The 21890-nt window shown below is 40.1% G+C and overlaps 2 protein-coding genes across 4 annotated transcripts in view; one reads left to right on the forward strand and one right to left on the reverse strand.

The window, feature by feature from the left end:
* Window positions 1-21890, forward strand: part of DYNC1I1 (dynein cytoplasmic 1 intermediate chain 1) — a 295343-nt gene that overhangs the window by 207952 nt on the left and 65501 nt on the right. For both annotated transcript variants that reach the window (XM_060157069.1, XM_060157070.1), the window contains 4 exons: window positions 2884-3030; window positions 6994-7107; window positions 9592-9725; window positions 13378-13522. In XM_060157069.1, coding sequence (XP_060013052.1) covers window positions 2884-3030; window positions 6994-7107; window positions 9592-9725; window positions 13378-13522 — 540 coding nt within the window. The remainder of the gene's footprint in view (window positions 1-2883; window positions 3031-6993; window positions 7108-9591; window positions 9726-13377; window positions 13523-21890) is intronic.
* The window catches only part of SLC25A13 (solute carrier family 25 member 13), a 297241-nt gene continuing 287727 nt past the window's right edge, over window positions 12377-21890 (reverse strand). For both annotated transcript variants that reach the window (XR_009541995.1, XR_009541993.1), the window contains one exon: window positions 12377-13113. The gene's annotated coding sequence lies outside the window, so the exon portion shown is untranslated. The remainder of the gene's footprint in view (window positions 13114-21890) is intronic.

Raw genomic sequence — 21890 nt, forward strand, 5'->3', positions numbered from 1 at the left:
ACCAATTTGACTTTTTTTAATTAAAGTATAATTGATTTACAATGTTGTTTGTTTCTGGTGTACAGCAAGTGATTCAGTTATACATATATATATATATATATTCTTTTTCATACTCTTTCCATTATGTTTTATTACAGGATATTGAATATAGTTCCCTGTTCTATACAGTAGGACCTTGTTTCTTATCTATATTATATATAGTAGTTTGTATCTGCTAATCCCAAACTCCTAACTTATCCCTCCCCCACCCTTTTCCCCTTTGGTAACCATAAATTTGTTTTCTATGTCTATGAGTCTGTTTCTGTTTCGTAATAATTTGACTTTTTATCAAATGTAAAGAGAATTCTGAATTCGAGATGGGGGTGCTTTTCTGACATTTAACGTTTTTTGAAATGATTTAGTTAGTACTTAGCACTGTGTGTTTAATGAATGAATGCAGAGTGGACACACTAATGAATGAAAAAGTAGGAATTAAGTTCTCACCTTGTGGTGTTGGATTCTGGTTGATCACCAACTATGTATTTCTGTTTTGTAGAAATACCTCCACTGTTTTTCTGTAGTTTAGTCTCTTAACAAACTATGTAAGGTTTGGAGCAGTATGTGCTGAGATTTAAGTGAAACACAAAAGCAATTAAGTGGTTTAATTCTGGATTTTTCAAATTTAATGACATTCCTTTATATCCATTGGAGAGCTTTGGTAAATTCAATTGTTGATACCACCTGGATAACTTCAAGTCTTTCTGACGTTTCAAAGAAAATGTCTCCAACATAGCTCAAGCAGAAAAAGAATTTCATCAATTGAAAGCTCAGAATCGTTTCTGTGAGATGTGTAAAAACAAGAAGCTGACCAGCATTATTTTCTTTTTCTTTAATTCAGTACCATTATTGAGAGTTATTCTTGAACTTTATGAAAACCAGATTGGGGCACAAGCATGCTCCCCTTTGAATCGTGCTCAAGGAACTGGAATTGAGAATCATTCAAACTAGGAAAACATGACATTGAAAAATAGTCTACGTTCTTTATTGTACTTCAGAGAATCTGAGACTCTGAGTAGGAGCTAGCCTTAGGCTGATAGTAGAGCTGACTGGTTTTTTTTTTTTTTAATGGACAGTTAGCTTCCCAGTCACAAAGAGGTTATCGTTTCTTTTTCAATGACTTCTTCGCTTTACTGGCTTAACAGTTAAACCGTTGATCCTCTCTCTGTCTCTGTCTCTCTCTCTGTCTCTCTCTCTGCTCAGAAAGCAGTGATTTCTCACTATTGCCCACAGGAAACAGTCCACACAGTGCCTGACATTCAAGGTCCACTCTTGTCTGGCCCAGGTGAACCCTTCAGTCACATTTCCTACTCCCTGCTTCTTCCATGCTTCTTCCAGCCACACCAGACGGTGGCTGTTCAGCAGCCTCTGCTTTGGAGCCTCCAGTCTTGTCTTCCCATTATCCCATCTCTCAGGGATCACCGTTTCTTTTCCTCTCCACTTGCTGAACATTCCACATTTACATCAAGGGTGATGCATTCCCTTTCATGAGTTCTTTCTAACCATCCCACCCTTTCCGCTCCCCTCTTTTTTCCCCTCTCCTAGCTAAACCAAACCTTTCTCACCACCCCCCTCCACGCCACACACACACACACACACACACACACACACACACACACACATACGCTCCTGTGACCTAGTCATGGCCCATATCACCTTCAGGGCTGCTGCTTGTGTGTGCAAGTTGTGACCTGCATAAGCATCTCAAACCCAAGGGACAAGTGAGGACAAAAATCTACCTTCCTCCCCACTTGCCAAGGCGCACGCCCACGTGACTATGTTGTACAGAGAGGCACCTTTTTTTATTCCATACAAAGGTATGGACTAGCATGTAGGGACCAGCGGCAGCATGTTCATCGAACGCATGCTTTTTAGTTTTCTTTCCTAGGGCACGGGTTTGTCGAGGGCAGTGACTACCTTTGTATTCTCATCATGCCTGGTACAATGCCTTCCTTACACATAAGATCACTCATTGAATTTAACTGAAAGGGTGAAATGTGTTTATTAAAAACAATTACTTTTGTGTATAAATGCAGCCATGTAAAGCACAACAGGAGTCACAGTGGACTTCTTAGCAAATGTGGAGCAGCCAGCTTGTCTGATTTTAAATGTATCATGGCTCCTGCTCAGCTAAGTAATTTCCTATAAAATGTAGTGCCCGGTAGTCTTCTGTGGAATTTTAGAAACCACATTCATGATGCTATGACAGGCCATGGCAGAGTTGGACTGAAATCCATTTCTGACTGTTAAAATAGGCAAAGAATAACATTAAGAATTGTCTGAAGTGGGCAGGATAAAGGTCAGGAGAATGCCCATGGGAGGCGAGGGAATTTGGGGCGGAACCAGTTGGATCAGTCTGAGATCAGTACACTTCCTAGAAGTCTACATTAAGCCAAAAAGAAAAAAAAAGTACCCAGCCTCAACGTCCTCAAAGCCTTGCCAACACTGTACACGGATGCAGACATACCCTCAAATAAAGAATTGTTTTGTAAAGGCTAATGGAGAATTAATATTAATTCTGATGTGATTTTATTGATAAATGGGAAATATCCACAAACCCAAGCTTTACAGACCACAAAACATGATGTACGTAAGATAGGGTTTATGCCTATTTGATGACGTGGCCGAGACTTCAGATTTCAAGTTTCAAGGAGTAAACATCGGCTAACCTCTCCAGGGAAATTCTGTGTCTGTGTACAAAATGTCCTACATGCTCTGCACTTAACATTTGCTTTGTGTTTTCCAGGATGTGCTGAGTTTATGTGATGAGCAGTTTTTTTTCTTCAGGAAGAAACAAGCCTCCTCTAACCATTTCACACGATACCTTTCTCCTCTTCCCTCCCACAGTCCTCTGTGATGTCAGTCTGCTTTGCTCGTTTCCATCCCAATTTGGTAGTTGGTGGGACTTACTCGGGCCAGATTGTCCTGTGGGATAATCGCAGTCATCGGAGGACGCCAGTCCAGCGGACACCCTTGTCGGCTGCTGCGCACACAGTAAGTCAAGCCTTTGTCACATCCCGGTCAGCCATCCAAGCCCTGAAAGAGGGGATAACTGACAGAAGTACGGCTGTTGTTACTAACTCCAACTTCGAAGTATCTAACTTACAGTGATTGCTTTCTGAGTGACTAAAGGAAAGCCGAGTGGAAAGTAGATGAAGGAAGCACTGGGTTTAGAGGACTCTTAACGATCTACAAGTTTGAACACATAGAAAGGATCTCTTTGGATGTCCCATAAAGCTACAGGGAGGATAGCTTAAAACTAAAAAATGCCACAGGAAGAAACCTTGGAAGAAGCATCTGTGAAATTGTTTTCCCAAAGAAAGTCTTCACATTTACATTATAAGGTGGAAACTCATATTTTCAAATAGACCATAAAGAGTAAGCGCTTTCTGTCTAGGGATGGCATATGGGACTTTTGCCAACAGGCCTTTTCCACTTGTGATTTGAGGGAGTGCTGTGACTTTAAATTCTGGAATGCATGGTGTAAGTCTCAACGATAAAGTCTACAGTGACAGTATAATCCCTAGGGTTAAAAGTCAACATCTCAAAACCATTACCCATAATTTAGCAGAAGAGTTTCAGTATAGTGTTCGTAAGACGACTAGTCTGTCATTTCCTTTAAGAGAATGACAGGTGTGTTTAGCAATTGTTAGGAGGAATAAGAAGACAGGCACGTCTCCATCAATCTCTGCTACCCTGACATTCAGGGGAATTGATGTCCTTTCTCTGAAATGCCCAAATTATGCCCAAGGATACAGCTCTGCTATTGTTTCAATTTCCTTAATGTGGTTGCCTCATTTGTTTCATCTGCTGGCCTCAAAACCATCTAGCTTTGAAAAAGAACTGCTAGCTGCTTTAGCCGAGACCATGAAGAGGAAAATTCTTCCACTCTTGTAAGATCGACGATGGGAAATGACAAATACCAAGTCAGCCTTAATTCTGATTGACTTGGGCCTAACACACATGCAGGTGAAGCTAGTTCTTGGGAATCTGGGAAAATTGCTCTTGCCTACCCCATTTCTCCAAACTAATAACAGAAAATTGTGACCCAAGAGGAGACGGGCTTGATGCAGGTGTTTGCTCAAGGAGCATGAAGCCATTTCTTGGCCCTGTGTGTATATCTGGTGCGTTTGTGAGCGTACCTCCTGAAATTTCAAAAAGTTATAAATCCAGGTATCAGAGCGTTTAGCACGAAGCTTTTGGGGAGAATCCAAATGCTGCAGGGGCTCTTCCAAAGTATTCATCTCTTTTCTAAGCAACTTAGGATGTGATCTTCACAACGAAAATACTGTTATTATCAAACAGAGTGACATTATTTCTGTTAGAAAATAAAATAACAGGTTTTTTCTCTTTTGCTGTGTTTCGTTGAATCCACAGCTCAAAGAGCACAGTTAATTTTGAGACTTGTCTTTCAACTTCCACTCATGCCTGGCTCATTGGTACCAGGATCAAAAGTGGTTAAGGAAAGAGAGTCCCACCACAGATTACTAACTAATTTCCTTTCACACCCACCACACATATGCATTTGGGACAACAGGAAATCCTAATTAAAGCAAAAACCTTCTGGCGTACAGTAAGTTTATTCCTAAAATAAATAAAAACAATCTGGCTTCTATACTGGAAAAATGAGCGGTACCGTTGCTTTTTTCTTTCCGTTAAGCAGTGTTTGTGTGTGTGTATAAGTAGGCATGCCCACGTGTCTGCTTCTGTTCTGGTTTCTTTACATCTCTCTTTTCTTTTAAACTGAGTTTTATTGCTCCTGAAAGCACAGGCCAGTAGTACTGATTAAAGCCAGGGAGGGGCTACCACACACATTCCTTCTCAGGGCATTTGCTCTCTACGTCCTTCTAGATGCCTTCTTTCCCTACTACAGTACCACCCTTAGGAGTCCCGATCCATTAGGGTTTTGGAGATTTGTGTTGATGCTCTGTGGTTAACAGAAGAAACCCTGTTGGACTCTTGCTAAAAAACACTAGGCAGATTTGGGGCTCATAACAATGTTTGGACCTTGCTTTCTCATTCTTCAGTTTACTGAGTCTGCCATTTTCAGGCGACAATATGTCTCATCCATTCTTCCAGTTTATTTGCATGCAGAGCTTAGAACGCCATGTGACTCACCCTTGAGTTTGTACTCTGCTGTACGTTCCACATACACCAGAGACTTGGGAAAAAGCATTGTCCACAGCCCCACAACCAGTCAGTCCTTTTGGTATTTAGAGACCTGATCAGAAGAATATTTCGTTCCAAAGCTCTGCTGTACTTACCACTGTCCAGATCTACTAAAGCTGATCCATTTGAAGGTTTCTGCAGGAACGTGGTGTGAAAAAGACATAGGGACTTGGTTGACTCTCCATCAGCATGGGTAAAATAGGTGATGCAGTTGCCAAAACAAGTGTAAATCTTAAGATGCATTAATACAGGCGTTTTTTTTTTTATCACATGAGAAGCGACAATTCAATGCTCCCTGTATTTCTGTATTCAGTTAGTCAGAATGTACGTAGACGGTTATGTTTCATTCTCAGAACTTCACTGGAAGGGGAACTCGGACAAAATATAGCGTATTCAAAAGAGAGTGTCCAGGTTGGGGAAGGTATTGAAAACCAGGTCCTCAACGCATTTGAAGGAATTGGTGATGATTAGTCAGAGCAAGACAAGACTGGGGGGAGGAGGGGTAATATAAGAACAATGCATACGTATTATTTGACTTGATGTATATGATGTCAGAGGGCACTTCACTGAAAGTATTTCCTTGAGCTTTCTTCATCCCCATTGGTAGAAGGAGGAACTGCCCAAGAATTAGTGCTAAAACTGGCTAAGAAAGGTGTTTAAGCAGAGTTTGGACCACCTCTTGGGAGAGGCAGATGAACAGCTATACTTATGGTTATTACAGTTCCTTCTGACCAGGAGTTTATATGATAATAATAGTTTGGGAACCATCCTTCATATAATATCAACTTTGCAATATTAGAGATTGTTTCATTGTTGTTGTGGCTAGGTATTATGGACAGTAACTCATCAAGAGAAAGACTCAGACTGTCAGCTATTTGCACAGAGAAGCATCGACTAAGTTGTGGTTTGGCCACTGATGGCTAAGCTGCCTGAAATCTAACCCAAATTACTGCTACGTTGTGCTTCTGCTAACCTTGCATTTAGTATTTAATGTGCAGCTGCAAATGATTTTAGCCTACCATTGAGGATTCTACAGAGTAGCATAACCTTCTTGCATTATGACAAAAGGTTAGAGCATCTTGCTTATGATTCCTGGGATGTTTAAGTGACCTTTCTCAAGGCCCTGGCCAAACCTAAGCCTCCGTACAACCCTAAACAATATTTTGAGAAATAAATCTATCATTATCCTAGGTTTTACAGCAACATAAAGAAACCTAATTTAATCTTACTAGGTTCCTTGTGCCAATAATTTCCACCACCAGTATCTCTCCCTCAAATCAAAGAGGCTGATGAATATTAACCACTTTTTATAAAGCATGGTAACAAATGTCTGGCACTGTGGCTATCACGCACTAAACTCCAGAGTTAGTTAACACTCCTTCCAAAAGGCAGTTGTTCTACCCTTTTGAAGACTGTCTTTTTCCGTCACTCATGGTGAGGTTAGAAGCCAGACTATGTGGTGGAGCCTCATTCAAGTAATACACATTCACCTCCCTGTGCACCTTCTGTCCCATCAATCCTCATTTGCTCCCGTTTGCTTCAGCTCCACTGTACTGCATCTGACCGAGCAAGGTGAAGCTTTCTGAGTATTTCCACTACGACGTGTTGCTGCCAGAGCTTTTAAAAAGAAATCAGGTTCAAATCAAAAGTGGCAAATGACCTGAGGCTTGTATTATTGTGGGATTATGTCACTCCTTAATCCTTGTTTTAGAGTAATGTGTTTGACACTCAGATGTAAGCATTTCCTCTTGGATCAGGGTTTGATCCTCCATGTTTATGTTTCTACAGCATCCCGTGTACTGTGTAAATGTTGTTGGGACCCAGAATGCTCATAACCTCATCACTGTCTCTACCGATGGTAAAATGTGTTCCTGGAGCCTGGACATGCTCTCCACTCCACAGGTGGGTTTGTTTTCCCCTACACATAAGAGCATCTTGGTTAAAAGAGATAACCTGCCTAATGGAACAGAGTTCCTAAAAGCCAAACTCTCACATCCTATAGGACCTAAAATCGATGTGTGCACTTGAAAGAGTGGTGCCTGTTTTCAGCAGCCTCCTCTTGAAGCCAAACCCATTTCCTTTACCGCAAATCATGTAATTATTGCAATACGTTAATCCTTAGGTCAGTTTCAAGTGAAAATGAAATAATCCATTTTAAAGCATAGTAATTATGGAAGTTGGCTGTGGTAGGAATTGTACTTACCCTACAGTATTGTTAAACAAATATAAACGGGGTTGGAACTCAGCGGAGCGATCCCTGATGGGTCCTTGCCTTGGAGAAAAGGTATCCCAGCAAAACAGAAATCCAAGCCCTTGCTTGTATCTGTAGCCTAGACAACTGCCTTGTGTGTTTGAAGAATTTGTCCAACCATCTGTTTTCTCCTCTGGAATGTTTCTTAGGGTGGCTCCTGCCATTCCTTGCTCAAAACACAAGAAGTTGAAAATGAAAAAGTTCCAAGGTTTCCAAACTGCTCCTGATTACAGTAATGAGAGCTAAACAAAGGAGCAGAAGTGCAAGAGACCATTGGGGGGAGTCATCTAAATGCAGCTTTCAGAATATATGTATGTACACTCACACGGAAGACACCACTTATATCCACAGATAAATACACACATATCCATACTCTTTCCACATTTCTTGGGGAAAAAGTACTTCACTGTCCTCCAGCTAAAAACAGAGAAGAATTTCCTGCTATAGCCTTTGACAATGTGAGGAAACATCAAGAAAATTGTAAAGATATCTAGGATATACTTCTCAATTTTAACATTCCTATTCCCTTTCCTGGAATAACAATGCTGGAATGTCTCTGTCACAATTTTAGAAGACATTAGAAGTTTCAGGATACATAAGGAAATGTGGAAACTGAAAGGAACCTCGCTATAAGTTTCCACAAAATAACAGATGAAGAGAATACTAAGACTAAAGAAGTTCTTTTTATAATTTTAGTGTGGGGGGAGAGCTAATAAGTTCCTTACAATTTAAGTTCCTCTATTTTTGCCGATGTTTAACATTTATACAAGTTGGGAGTTGTGTGTGGGTATTTTATAGCTTTGTCTTAAATTTCTCAGCAATATGTTGTTTTCTTTTAAAAGCAAACAGATATGAGTGAACCCTCTAATTAGGAATTTTTAATTGCCCATTTTGCTGATTAAATGTGTGTTTGTTTAGGTTAAAGCCAGTCGTACGGGGGCTACATGACCATTTTTATTAGTTTTGGCATGCCCGCAGACGCCTGTCTCTGTACAGAGATGGAGCATTTCGTGGCATGGCTGTGGATGGCAGGCAGACATGGGAACAGACAACAGTTGCCCTATTCCCTCTCTGTCCCAAGTGGGTGACCAAGAGACTGTACCTTCCCTCTGCTAATTTTAGCCATGGAGCAGACCCCCGGTTGGTCTAGGTTTCTGTATTACACTGTCACAGCATCCCCTCACTAAAGCACTCGCTGCGTCTGGATCTCACAAACTGCAGGCATGTCACATGACCACGTGGTCTGCACTTCCCAGACTGTTAGCATGTGCTTCCGATTTATGGACTCCTTAGCTGCGATGACTAGGTTTATTTGTTTGCATAAAAAAAGACTAAACTTCCAAACAGAATGACATGATCCCCTAGAATGTTGTTTTAAAGTTACTTTAGGTGCACAAAGCAGGCTGTTTGATGTAAATAGCCAGAAATACTCAAGGATGTTAGTTATACTTAACTGTTCTTCACTGTCGTTAAACTTAATTCAGCAGAATGTCTTTTAAAATACACTTGAATTCCCAATTTTGAAAATCATTTTAGATAAAATAAAGACTCTCATTTACCATTTTAAAGACTTATTTAAACATCGTCTTTTGCAGGCTTAGAGCCTACACACCCAGTGTCTGCCCTTCATGAAATCTAGTCCCTGTTGAAATCTGGTTTTTATGACCTGAGTGACAACTTTCTGGTTTCAGTCCATGGAGGACACACACTCCTGCTTTGACAAACGTGCTTAGTACATCTGATATTAATACAAGTGTATTCTCACGAACAATTGATGTTGAAAATGTTTGTAAATATAAGGGTATTGTGTGTTGTATTAAAGCCTGGGGCTGACAAGTGTAACCATTACAGTATTATCTTTAGTTTCTGCGCCATTAGTTTCAAAATTGTCACCTGTCATCTCTGCCTGACTTCAGAAGCAGCACACACACTGATGAAATACAGCCGGCCTGAAACCAGAGATACACAGAAGCATGAATGTCAGGGGCAGTAAAGCGTGCTTTCTGGCACAGCCGGGGTCTTTCGTAACGCTGTGTGAAAAGCAAACAGGCGATTTAGTCAAATGATTTTTCCGTGCTATCTTTGGCATGGCAAGGAGTTGACAGAGGGGATGTAACCACGCCATGTTTTGGTAGGAGAGCATGGAGCTGGTGTACAATAAGTCCAAGCCTGTGGCTGTTACCGGAATGGCTTTCCCAACGGGAGACGTCAATAACTTCGTGGTTGGCAGCGAGGAGGGTACAGTCTACACGGCCTGTCGTCATGGAAGGTGAGTTTCTGTTTTCTTACCAATGACGTGTTCTTCATTTCCAAAAGTCTGTTATCGCTTTCTGGATTATAACCACCTTGCGTTGTGAGAAAGGCATTTCTGAAGAAATGCAAATCACAGCCTCATGTCTTCACGATTTTATAGCATCCTTCTGCTCTAAGGATGCCATTTGTAAGCCTTTGTAAGGCTTTAGCCATTTGTAAGCCTTTGATGGTTCACATTGCCTGAAGGAAAAAAGTCCAAGCTTCTTAGCATATCATAGAAGATTCTTGATTACCCTTGACTACCTGCCCCTTCCCAGCCTCAGCCTTCAGGCTCCAGCCACGCACCCATCCCCCAATATGGCTGATCCCACCACACCTCTGTGAGTTTGTACATTCGGTTTCTCCCGCTGGGTCTGGTATTTCTCCCATCTTGGCCTGGTTAATTCCTTCTCACCCTTCAAGAGCCAGAACAAAGGTCTTTCCACGCTGAAGCCTCTCTTGACTCTCTTGGACAAAGAAAATCATTTCGCTCTTTATGTTTCCGTAGCATTTTCATTCCCTTTATTCATTCATTCTTTCAAGGAATATTTCCTAAGAACCTACCGTGTGCCAGGCACCACCATGTCATAAGGATGCAGTAGGGAACAATACACACCTGGAGTTCATATTCTGGTTGAGGGTGAATGACAGTAAAATAATAAACAGGTGAATATGTGGTGTAAGATGATAAGTACTATGGAGAAAATTAAAGTGGAATAAATGCGATAGGATTACAAGCTGTCAGATAGGTTTGTTGTTTTATATATTTTCGTATCACTTCTACATTAGCATTCATCCCATTTTATTTCAACTATTCAGTCATCTGCCATTTTTCTCTTACTAAACTATTTCCATTTCGTCATTGGTTTCCTGCCTGGTGTGTGGCACATAGTAAGTGAGGAGTTAAAAATTTATATGGGGAATAAAGAATGACAACAACCAAATAATATAGAAAAGTGCCTTAGGGCCCTTCCTCTCAATCAGAGGCTGAAATAGTATGAGATACATAAGGCAGAATGAAGATCCCAGGTGATAAGAATCCTGTCTTGGTTGAGAGATTGGCAGATGCTCCTGGAAAAATCTCAGGAAAAAGTGGAACTCGATAATTTAGACTGGGTTATAAAATTACATGTAAGACTTAATGAATGGACTCACAGCTTTTGAAAGGTTCACTGTGTTCACCTTGGTGTGTTATTTCTGTTTCACTTTAGTAGTTCTAATTCAATTGATTTTTCATCTCTTGCACTCACCACAGGCTATTTAGATTGAACGAGGAACCAGAAATTGTTCCAGGTTCATACTCCAGTGTATTTGTGATTTGTAGAAATAACAGGCATCCGTGGCTCAGCTATATGATTTTTTCCATTCACACAGTACAGGCTGTGAAGTTCCTACTGTGCTCTCCACAGAAACAAGCAGTATTTTCCCTGCTCACATGAGTAAAAGATGACTAGGAAGATGTGCCTCATAATTCCATGCCCAATAGTCCTACTTCATAAGTATTGGCTAAAACCACACATCAGTTTTATGAAAGCATAGAAAGATCTGATAGAGTTGTTCATTCATGGAAACGTTCACTGCACAACTGCTGTCAGCAAAGTGCATTGCTAGATGTTGCCAGGCATGCAGACATCATTTAAACCTGTTCCTATCTTCAAGAAACTGACGATGGTGGGAAAGGTAAGCACACAAACATCTGCAAGACGGGTAGAATGTCGTAAGTGGCATGAGAGAGGCACAGAGAGCAACAGTGGGCCAGACAGACTCACAGGTTTATCTACATACTTTTTAGAATCGACAGGGCACAGGTTCAGTTGACTTAACCCAAGGCTTTAATTATCTGTGAGGGCTATAGAACATGTTCATTGATAACTTTCAGATTTTAAAAAATTTTCTCTAATGTGAATAACCATTTACATGGTGAATATTTTTGTTCTGTGGCTATTGTCCTTTTCGAACACAATCAGAAGATGCACTGTGGTTCAAAGGAAGGGTACCTAAGGTACAAACCACAAATCATTTTACAGTGAGCTTGATTTTGCTTTTTACATTGGTCCATCTATCTGAAATATAAAATACAGATCTCAATAGAGTTGTAAAGTCGTAGGCATTGGGCTTCATAGTGATCTTAAGTGGGTCACATAGGGCTACAGGGGGGAGGTGCGAAATTTCTGTGTTTCACCTAACATGGAAAAGGTGCAAATCCACTTCCATAAATTAAATAAGTTCTTTATTTTGCACCCTATAAACCCTTTCAGGATGCTGTTAAGAGCAAATGGAGTCTCACCAGGGGCCACTTCAAAGATCAGTTCCTCATGTTCTCTAGGACAAATGTAAATGATCACGTGTGGAACTGCTGTTAGCAGTTTGACCAGGCATAATTTTTGAGTGCCTGTTACATGGAACACATGCTGCAGCACTTGGCTCATGATTTCAAATTTTCCTTAGCACACTGACAGTTACTGGTGCTCCAGAAGCCTACATTCTTTAATAACTTAATGCATTCTCACTCTTTGTGACATAATATATGGATTCCACAATCCCTCTGTATTTGTCATATTTATAACCTTGTGCACATGAATTTTTAAAATACAGCATTTTGGTATATTTTCTAATTGGGTGTGATTGTGTGCAGACTGTTGTGGGATAATAGGGGCTGGGAACAATCCCAGCTTAGTTAAATAAACGACAAATGTCTGTGGATAATTTTCAAACTGTATCGCCATTTCTCAAATGTGCTCCTGTTGGGGAAAAAGGCGTAAGTTTGCCTCTTTCTTTGCTGTTTTGTTCAACAAATGTTTATTGAGCACTTACTGCATGCTAAACAAGGCACCAGCCCTTACAGAATTTACATTTAGCGGATTTGTAAATTACTCTTCTGCTTTCAGTGAAAACATTTTCTCCATATGACATTTAAGTTATTTTGCCTATTATTTTGTGGTGACAAGGGTTTCCACAAAGTTTTACATTTTCAGGTATGTCAGCTTAGTTTAAGAACTTTGTCTCAAAAGGGTAAATGCGTGTATTCAAGGATATATGGAGTTTTATAGCCAATAGGCTCCCTGAAAGGAGTTAAAATGGGAGTTGTGTCAAAGTCACCACAAGAGTAGAGTCATCTTATTATAAATACGAAAGCTTTGAGATCTGAGTGTACAGTCGTCCCCTGGTATCTGAATCCACGAGGAATTGGTTCCAGAAGCCCTTGCAGGTACCAAAATCCGAGGATGCTCAAGTCCCTTCTATAAAACGGCACAATACAGTCAGACTTCCATATCGCGGGCTCCGCGTCTGCGGTTATAGAGGACCGGCTGTATGTGTTTTGCATCAAAGCAGCCACAACCACAGTGATGGGCTTTGAGGCACTCCTGAAAAAGGATTAAATGATAAAAATTTGATATTAACTTCTGAAGGTTAAAAAGATGGTATCACCCCATATTGTCTTTTTAGTCACTAAGAGTAGTTTAGCATTTATTTCTCTCAGGGTAACTGAAAGTGGTTTCATGTCTGATGGTTTATGGCTGTGCTAAATCATGGAGAAGTAATCACGCAGAAACAAGCCTGGTTTTTGTAAAGTAATCAGTGCTTTGCGAAGGTCACTGAAACTCTGCTCTTGTGTGGTCTTTGTGCAGCAAAGCAGGTATTGGGGAAGTCTTCGAAGGCCACCAAGGGCCAGTGACAGGAATTAACTGCCACATGGCAGTGGGCCCAATCGACTTTTCACACCTGTTTGTCACGTCGTCGTTCGACTGGACCGTCAAACTGTGGACCACAAAGGTAAGAAAACCTTGATTTACATTCCCAGGAAATACATAGGGGAAGAGGACACTTTTGTCTCCTGGGAGTAGTGGTAGGGAACCTTTAGTCTCTTCCAGGAGACCTGGCATTAGGAATTTGTACAACCTTCTGGTGAACCCGACCTGCCTCAGAGCTAGTTAAGCCTCACTTTCTCAGTCCGTTTTATCTATTTTAACATATATAAGTAATACTGGAGAACACTCTAATTGTAAAAATTCAAACAATGCAAATAATGATAAAACAAGTCCTCCTTCACCAATACTAAGCCTGCCCCTGACATCGCCTTCATTGCCTTCCATCCCAGGTACCCTCTGCTATCAGTTTAGTGTTGAGTGTCCAGAGCATTGCAGTACTTACTCACATACATCTGTACCTATGGAAATACAGGACTTGGGACTTGGGTTTCTTGGTTTTGGGTTATTTTTGAGTTTTTGATGGTTTTTAAGCTAGTAAATGGCACCATCCTATTTGTGCTTTCACAAGTAATTCTGACCATGTTTGGGAGCAAGAAAAACTAGAAAAAGCCACCTGGAAGGAAGGTGCAGGAGTCCAGGGAAGAAATGACAGTGGCTTAGATCAGTAGTTTGGAATGGAGAGACGTAGATGGATTTGAGAATCATTTATGAGGTAAAAGCCACAGAAACTGGTGACTGATTTGATACAAGGAAGGTGAGAGAGGGAATCAGCAGGAAGAAACCCAGGTTTAAGACTGGGGCAACTGGAGATCTGTGGTGGCATTCATTGCGGTGGAGAACACCCAAGGAGGTGTATGTTGCTGAGGAGTGATGTACGGGTCGTATTTAAGGTGGCTGGGAGGCACAATTCACAACGTTCACTGCGCAGTTTGATAATTGGGACAGAAGCAGAGGGAGCGCTTTGGGCTGCTCATACGGACCTAGTTGCAATCAGAACGTTTATTAAGTCCAAGGAGTGGACTTTAAAAGAAATGCTAAAACCCAATGCAGAGAAAGAGAAATATTTAGGAAATAAACAGGAGAAATGGAGGTAGAAAAAAAAGATTAAAAAGTAACAACCCAAGAAATAGGAAAAAATTAGAATTCTTTGCGTATAGGGCTTCCTGGGTATTAATGGAGAGGACTGTGTCAAGATGACAGAATTGGCTGTTAACTGTATGAAAAACAACCACACTTAGAAATTCAAACTCAAACCAAGCTGAGAAACCTCAACTATGAGACTGACACAAATCCAAAAGATAACATACTCTGTGAGGAGACGGAAAGAAAACAACCATTCTAATACATTGTCATTGGAAATGCAAATGATACAACGCTAATGGAGGGGAATTTGGCAATATCTGAAAATGATGAATGCATATTTGCTCATTGACAGCAATTCCCGCTTCTAGGATTCTATGCCAAAGATGTACTAGCAATAAATAAGAAAAAGACTTATGCAGAGGGATATTTGTTCAAAGACTACCTTGAATAGCAAAACATTGGAAAAACCCCAAAAGTCCATCAGTAGGACACTGGACAGATCAAAAGTATGATACATCCACATGAAGGAGTACTATTCAGATGTAGAAAAGAAATGAAGATGTCCATATGCTTATTATGAAGTGATCTCTAGAATATAGAGGTCACTATATTTTTAAATGAGAAACGTAAATAGTATGTTGTCACCATTTAATATTTACTTATATATTTTTTAAATTTAATTTTTATTTTATAGTTGATTTACAATGTTTTGTTAGTTTCAGGTATACAGCAAAGTGATTCAGTTCATTTTCAGATTCTTTTCCCATATGGGTTATTACAGAATATTGAGCTGGGCTATACAGTAGGTCCTTGTTGATTATTTTATGTAAAGTAGTGTGTACACATTAATCCCAATCTCCTGATTTATCCCTCCCCCTACCTTTCCCCTTTGGTAACCATAAATTTGTTTTTGAACTCTGTGAGTCTGTTTCTGTTTTGTAAATAAGTTCATTTGTATCATTTTTTTAGATTCCACATAAGTGATATCATATGATATTTGTAGTTCTCTGACGTCACTTAGTATAATCATCTCTAGGTCCACCTGTGTTGCTGCAAACGGCATTATTTCACTCTTTTTTGTGGCTAATATTCCATTGTATATATATGTACCACATCTTCTTTATCCACTCTTCTGTTGATGGACATTTAGACTGCCTCCATGTCTTCGCTGCTGTAAATAGTGCTGCAGTGAACATTGGGGTGCATGTTTCTATTCGAATTATGATTTTCTCTGGATATATGCCCATGAGTGGGATTGCTAGATCATATGGTAATTCTAGTTTTTGTTTTTTAAGGAGCCTCCATACTGTACTCCATAATGGTTTTACCAGTTTATATTCCCACCAACAGTGTAGGAGGGTTCCCTTTTCTCCATATCCTCACCAGCATTTATTGTCTGTAGACTTCGATGATGGCCATTCTGACCGGTGTGAGGTGATACCTCATTGTAGTTTTGATTTGCATTTCTCTGATAATTAGCAAAGTTGAGCATCTTTTCATGTGGTTTTTGGGCATCTGTATGTCTTCTTTGGAGAAATGTCTATTTTGACCTTCTGCCCACTTCTTGATTGCGTTGATTGGTTTTTTTTTTTTTTTTTGATACTGAGCTGCATGAGTTATTTGTATATTTTGGAGATTAATCCCTTGTTGGTCACTTCGTTTGCAAATATTTTCTCCTATTCTGTGGGTTATCTTTTTGTTTTGTTTATGGTTTCCTTTGCTGTGCAGAAGCTTTTAAGTTTCATTAGGTCCCATTTGTTTATTTTTGTTTTTATTTTCATTACTCTAGGAGGTGGATCCAGAAAGATATTGCTGAGATTTATGTCAGAATGTTCTGCCTGCGTTTTCCTCTGAGTTTTATACTGTCCCATCTTACATTTAGGTCTTTAATCCATTTTGTGTTTATTTTTGTGTACAGTATTAGGGAGTGTGCTAATTTCACTCTTTTGCACGTAGCTGTCCAGTTTTCCCAGCACCACTTATTGAAGAGACTGTCTTTTCTCCATTGTATTTTCTTGCCTCCTTTGTCGTAGATTAATTGACCATAGGTGCATGGGTTTATTTCTAGGCTTTCTATCCTGTTCCACTTATCTGTATATCTGTTTTTGTGCCAGTACCATACTGCTTTGATGGCTGTAGCTTTGTAGTATAATCTGAAGTCAGAGAGCCTGATTCCTCCAGCTCCGTTTTTCTTTCTCAGGATTGCTTTGCCTATTCAGGGTCTTACGGGTTTCCGTACAAATTTAAAAAGTTTTGTTCTAGTTCTATGAAAAATGCCATTGGTAATTTAATAGGGATTGCATTGAATCTATAGATTGCCTTGGATAGTATAGTCATTTTGACAATTTTGAGTCTTCCCATCCAAGAACTTGGTATAACTTTCCATCTGTTTGTATCGTCTTCAGTTTCTTTCATCAGCGTCTTATAGTTTTCAGAGTACAGGTCTTTTGCCTCCTTAGGTAGGTTTATTCCTAGGTATTTTTTTATTTTTGATGCAGTGGTAAATGGGATTGTTTCCTTAATTTCTCTTTCTGATCTTTTGTTGTTAGTGTATAGAAATGCAAGAGATTTCCGTGTATTAATTTTGTATCCTGCAACTTTACCAAGTTTGTTTATGAGCTCTAGTAGTTCTCTGGTGGCATCTTTAGGATTTTCTGTATATAGTATCATGTCATCTGCAAATGGTGACAGTTTTACTTCTTTTCAAACTTGGATTTCTTTTATTACTTTTTCTTCTCTGATTGCTGTGATTAGAGGACTTCCAAAGCTATGTTGAATAAAAGTGGTAAGAGTGAACATTCTTGTCTTGTTCCTGATCTTAGGGGAAATGCTTTCAGCTTTTCACCATTGAGTATGATGTTACCTCGGGTTTTGTCATATATGGCCTTTGTTATGTTGAGGTAGGTTCCCTCTATGCCCACTTTCTGGAGACTTTTTATCGTAAATGGGTGCTGAATTTTGTCAAAACCATTTTCTGCTTCTATTGAGATGATCATATGGTTTTTATTCTTCAGTTTGTTAATGTGGTGCATCACACTGATTGATTTGCAGATATTGAAAAATCCTTGCACCCCTGGGATAAATCCCACTTGATTATGGTGTATGATCCTTTTAATGTATTGTTGGATTTGGTTTGCTAGTAATATTTTGTTGAGGATTTTTGCATCTATGTTCATTAGTGATATTGGCATATAAGTCTCTTTTTTTGTGATATCTTTGTCTGGTTTTGGTATCAGGGTGATACCTCATAGAATGAGTTTGGGAGTGTTCCTTCCCCTGCAATATTTTGGAATAGTTTCAGAAGTATGGGTGTTAACTCTTCTCTAAATGTTTGGTAGAATTCACCTGTGAAGCCATCTGGTCCTGGAGTTTTGGTTGTTGGGAGTTTTTTAATCACAGTTTCAATTTCAGTGCTTGTGATTGGTCTATTCATACTTTCTATTCTTGGTCCAGTTTGGGAGATTGTATCTTTCTAAGAATTTGCCCATTTCTTCTAGGTTGTACATTTTATTGGCATATAGTTGCTTGTAGTAATCTTTTATGGTCCTTTGTATTTCTGTGATGTCAGCTGTAACTTCTCCTTTTTCATTTCTAATGTTCTTGATTTGAGCCCTCTTTTTTTCTTGATGATTCTGGCTAAAGGTTTGTCAATTTTGTTTATCTCTTCAAAGAACCAGCTTTTAGTTTCACTCATCTTTTCTGTTGTTTTCTTTGTCTCTATTTAATTTGTTTCTGCTCTGATGTTTATGATTTCTTTCCTTCTTCTAACTTTGGGTTTTGCTTATTCTTCTTTTTCTAGTTGCTTTAGGTGTAAGGTTAGATTGTTTATTTGGGATTTTTCTTGTTTCCTGAGGTAGGATTGTATTGCTATAAACTTCCCTTTTGAGAATTGCTTTTGCCACATCCCATAAGTTTTGGATTGTTGTGTTTTCATTGTCATTTGTCTCTAGGTATTTTTTAAAATTTCCTCTTTGATTTCTTCAGTGATCCATTGGTTGTTTAGTAGCATATTGTTTAGCCTACACGTTTTTATGGTTTTCACAGTTTTTTTTCTTGTAGTTGATTTCTAATCTCATAGCATTGCAGTCAGAAAAGATGCTTGATATGATTTCAGTTTTCTTAAATTTATCAAGGCTTTCTTTATGGCCCAGCATTTGATCTATCCTAGAGAATATTCCACGTGCACTTGGAAGAATGTGTATTCTGCTTTTGCATGGAATGCTCTATAAATATCAAGTCCATCTGGTCTAATGCGTCATTTAAGGCCTGTGTTTCCTTACTGATTTTGTGTCTGGATGATCTGTCCATTGATGTAAGTGGGGAGTTAAAGTCCCCCAGTATTATTGTCTTACTCTCGATTTTCCCTTTTATGGCTGTTAGCATTTGGCTTATATATTGAGGTGGTCTTATGTTGGGTGCATATGTATTTACAATTGTTATATCTTCTTCTTGGATTGATCACTCGATCATTATGTAGTGTCCTTCTTTGTCTCTTGTAACAGTCTTTATTTTAAAGTCTACTTTGTCTAATATGAGTATTGCTACTCTAGCTTTCTTTTGATTTTCATTTGCATGGAATACCTTTTTCCATCCCCTCACTTTCACTCTCTATGTGTCCCTAGATCTGAAGTGAGTCTCTTATAGACAGCATATATATGGGTCTTGTTTTTGTATCCATTCAGCCAGTCTATGTATTTTGGTTGGAGCACTTATTCGTTTATGTTTAAGGTAATTATCGATATGTATGTTCTTATTGCCATTTTGTTAATTGTTTTGGATTTGTTTTCGTAGGTCTTTTTCCTTCCCTTCCTCTTTTGTTCTCTTTTGTGATTTGATGACTATTGTTGTGTTTGGATTGCTTTTTCTTTTTTCGTGTGTATGTATCTATTGTAGATTTTTGGTTTGTGGTTACCATGAGGTTTTGATATAGCAGTCTGTGTATATACAAGTTTGTTTTAAGTAGCTGGTCTCTTAATTTCAAATGCATTTCCTATATCCCACGTTTGTTTTCTCTTCTCATGATTGCTGGTTTTGATATCATATTTGTTTGTGGATGATTTCCTACTTTTACTGTATATTTGCCCTTACCGGTGAGCTTTTCTGTTCATAATTTTCTTGTTTCTAGTTATGGCCTTTTCTTTTCTAGAGAAGTTCTTTTAGCATCTGTTCCAAAGCTGGTCTGGTTGTGCTGAATTCTGTTAGCTTTTGCTTGTCTGTGAAGCTGTTGATTTCTCTGTTAAATCTGAGTGAGAGCTTTGATGGGTAGAATATTCTTGCTTGTAGGTTTTTCTCTTTCATCACTTTATTTTTTTTAATTCATTTATTTTTGGCTGCATTGGGTCGTCGTTGCTGCACGCAGGCTTTCTCTAGTTGCAGCGAGCGGGGGCTACCCTTCGTTGTGGTGCGCAGGCTTCTCATTGCAGTGGCTTCTCCTGTTGCGGAGCATGGGCTCTAGGCAAGCAGGCTTCAGTAGTTGTGGCATGCAGGCTCAGTAGTTGTGGCGCACGGGCTTAGCTGCTCCGCGGCATGTGAGATCTTCCCGGACGAGGGCTCAAACCCATGTCCCGTGCATTAGCAGGCAAATTCTTAACCACTGCACCGCCAGGGAAGCTCCCTTTCATCATTTTAAATATATTGTGCCACTCCCTTCTGGCCTGCAGAGTTTCTGCTGAGAAATCAGCTAATAACCTTATGGGAGGTCCCTTGTATGTTATTTGTCGCTTTTCCCTTGTTGCTTTTAATATTTTTTCTTTGTCTTTAATTTCTGTCAGTTTGATTACTGTTTGTCTCAGTGTGTTCCTCCTTGCGTTTATCCTGTCTGGGACTCTCTGCACTTTTTGGACTTGGGTGACTGTTTCCTTTTCCATGTTAGGGAAGTTTTCAGCTATTATCTCTCCAAATATTTTCTCAGGTCTTTCCTCTCCTTTCGGGCCCCCTATAATGCAAATATTGGTGCATCTAATGTTGCCCCAGAGGTCTCTTAGACTTTCCTCATTTCTTTTAAGTCTTTTTTCTTTATTCTGTTTTGCAGCAGTGATTTCCACCGATCTGTCTTCCAGCTCACTTATACGTTCTTCTGCCTCATTAATTCTGCTATTGATTCCTTCTAGTGTATTTTTCATTTTGGTTATTGTATCTCTGTTTGTTCTTTAAAGCTTCCAGCTCTTTATTAAACATTTCTTGTATTCTCTCAGCCTGTGCCTCCATTCTTTTTCCAAGATCTTGCATCATCTTTACTATCATTACTCTGAATTCTTTTTCAGGTAGTTGCCTATCTCCACTTCATTTAGTTGTTCTTCTTTATCTTGTTCATTCATCTGGAACATATTTCTCTGCCGTCTCATTGTGCCTAACTTTTTGTGTTTGTGGTCTCTGTTCCTCAGGCTGCAGGGTTTTAGTTCTTCTTGCTTCTGGTGTCTGCCCCCTGGTGGGTGAGATTGGTCCAGGGGCTTGTGCAGGCTTCCTGGTGGGAAAGCCTGGTGCCTACTCACTGGTAGGTGGAGCTGGGTCTTGTCACTCTGGTGACAGGGGCAGGGCCATGTCAAGGGGTGTGTTTATAGGTGGCTTTTGGCTCAGGACAACTTTAGGCAGCCTGTCTGCTGATGGATGGAGCTGTGTACTCACCCTGTTGGTTGTTTGGCCTGAGGCATCCCTACACTGGAGCCTGCAGGCTGCTGGGTGGGGACAGGTCATGGTGCCAAAATGGTGACCCCCGGGAGAGCTCATGCAGATGAATTTTCCCTGGGGCCTCTGCCACCAGTGTCATTGCCCCCCCAGTGAGCCACAGCTGATCCCCGCCTCCCCAGTAGACCCTCTAAGACCCACAGGTAGGTCTGGCCCAGGCTCTTATGAAGGCACTACTTTGTCCTGGGTCCCAGTGCACATGAAACCTTGTGTGTGCCTTCCAAGAGTGGAGTGTCTGTTTCCCCCAGTCCTGTGGAGCTCCTGCACTCAAGCCCTGCTGGCCTTCAAAGCCAAATGCTCTGGGGGCTCCTCCTCCCGATGCCAGACCCCCAGGCTGGGGAGCCTGACATGGGGCTCAGAACTCTCACTCCTGTGGGAGAACCTCTGCCATGTATAATTATTTTCCAGTTTGTGGATTGCCCACCTGGCAGGTATGAGATTTGATTATACTGTGAAAGCACCCCTCCTAGTATTTCGCTGTGGCTTCTTCCTTGGCTTTATGTGTAGAATATCTTTTTTGGTAGGTTCAAGTCATTTTTGTTGATGGCTGTTCAGTCAACTGTGATTTTGGTGTTTTCGTGAGAGGAGTTGAGCTCAAGTCCTTCTATTCTGCTATCTTGCCTCCTTCCCTAAATTAAATATCTACATATACAGTTTTAAAAGTT

This window comes from Lagenorhynchus albirostris, chromosome 8 (genome assembly GCF_949774975.1).
Source record: "Lagenorhynchus albirostris chromosome 8, mLagAlb1.1, whole genome shotgun sequence".
Lineage (NCBI taxonomy): Eukaryota > Metazoa > Chordata > Mammalia > Artiodactyla > Delphinidae > Lagenorhynchus > Lagenorhynchus albirostris.